General features: G+C 35.2%; 1 protein-coding gene across 2 annotated transcripts in view; it reads left to right on the forward strand.

Annotated features, from left to right (window-relative positions):
• Positions 1 to 1291, forward strand: part of SYTL5 (synaptotagmin-like 5) — a 267276-nt gene that overhangs the window by 122877 nt on the left and 143108 nt on the right. For both annotated transcript variants that reach the window (XM_006897511.1, XM_006897512.1), the window contains exon 5: positions 83 to 217. In XM_006897511.1, the coding sequence (XP_006897573.1) occupies positions 83 to 217 (135 nt within the window). The remainder of the gene's footprint in view (positions 1 to 82; positions 218 to 1291) is intronic.

Here is a 1291-nt window from a genome sequence, read left to right on the forward strand (position 1 = left end):
ACCCGTCCCTCCTGGCAACGTGTCCAAAGTATGTCAGACGAAGCCCCAGATGATGATGATGATGATGATGATTTCATTTCAGGTTTCTTCTTAGCAAGTTCAGATCAGCAACTAAAGGAGAAATTGTAACCACAAAAACTGAAGGTGGGCGGAGCTACAGCTTGGACTTAGAGAGTCAAAATGTGAAAAGTTTAAAGTCAGTTCTGAGTTCAGACAGGTAAGAGATATACATATTGAGTAATTATTTTGACCGGGGATAAGGTTGTTGTGTTTCAAATGAACCAGAAGTGACTGATGCCTGCAAATTATTCTGAATTGGAGAACCCTAAATACCCAATGTGAAAAATAAGGAAGAATTTTTTTTAGTTGTATTGAACAACGCTCTCCTAATGGAATTAAAGCTAATGGAATAATCTAAGTCACCTGCAGAGACCAGACATATTCATGTTTTTATACTTAGGGCAGCCGTTTAGATGGAGACATTTGGGGAAAGAAAATATTTTCATTGATTTCTTAATCTTCATCTGTTTAAACTTCAGAAAAAAGAAACCACCAAGTGTTATCTACATACCTTATAGCTTTAAAAAGTTATTAATGTTTTCATCAGAGGTTTTCCATAAGCTTCATCTTCTTTGAGTCCCACCTCCTCCAACCCTTGAGTGTGGTCAAGTGAGACTTTCTTATACACATAAAAATCACCTTGTCAAGTAAAAGAAAACAGAAAATACAGCCAAGAGCATAATCCTTTCATATCAGGTTTTTAAGAAGCTTGTTAGGGCTTAAGGGAAGGCTTCTTTTCATGAATAATGTATTATGAAAGTCACAGGAGAACAAAAATATATACCCTCATGTGTCACTGGTTGTCCACAGTTATTCTGCCAATCCAGGTGGTTAAAACTGGTGGCTTTCCCCCCCTTAGGTTCTGCAAGTAGAATTGCATTGTCCCCTGTAATCCACTTTCAGAGTATGGTTCAGCAAACTCTCCTGACGGGGAAGTCTTCTACTTTTTATTTTTTTCTCTGATTAACTGTCATTTTTTTATTAACTCTTTTCCTTAACTGTTATGTTTTCTCACAGCATCCCTGTAAATGTCATCTGATGTAAAACTACCCAGGAAAAAAAATATATGCATTCGAAAGTCATTATCATTATTAAAAAATCTAATCTTAAAATATCCCAAATTATCAAGAATTCAGGTGTTTATCTTTATTTTTTTTAGGTGTTTATCTTTATAATAATGTTAAAAATATGAAGGCATGGTTTCCCTTGTCCTTGGAATATTTTATTTGAC

Source organism: Elephantulus edwardii, unplaced genomic scaffold (genome assembly GCF_000299155.1).
Source record: "Elephantulus edwardii isolate Elephantulus edwardi_28Jun2011 unplaced genomic scaffold, EleEdw1.0 scaffold00210, whole genome shotgun sequence".
In the NCBI taxonomy this organism is placed as follows: domain Eukaryota; kingdom Metazoa; phylum Chordata; class Mammalia; order Macroscelidea; family Macroscelididae; genus Elephantulus; species Elephantulus edwardii.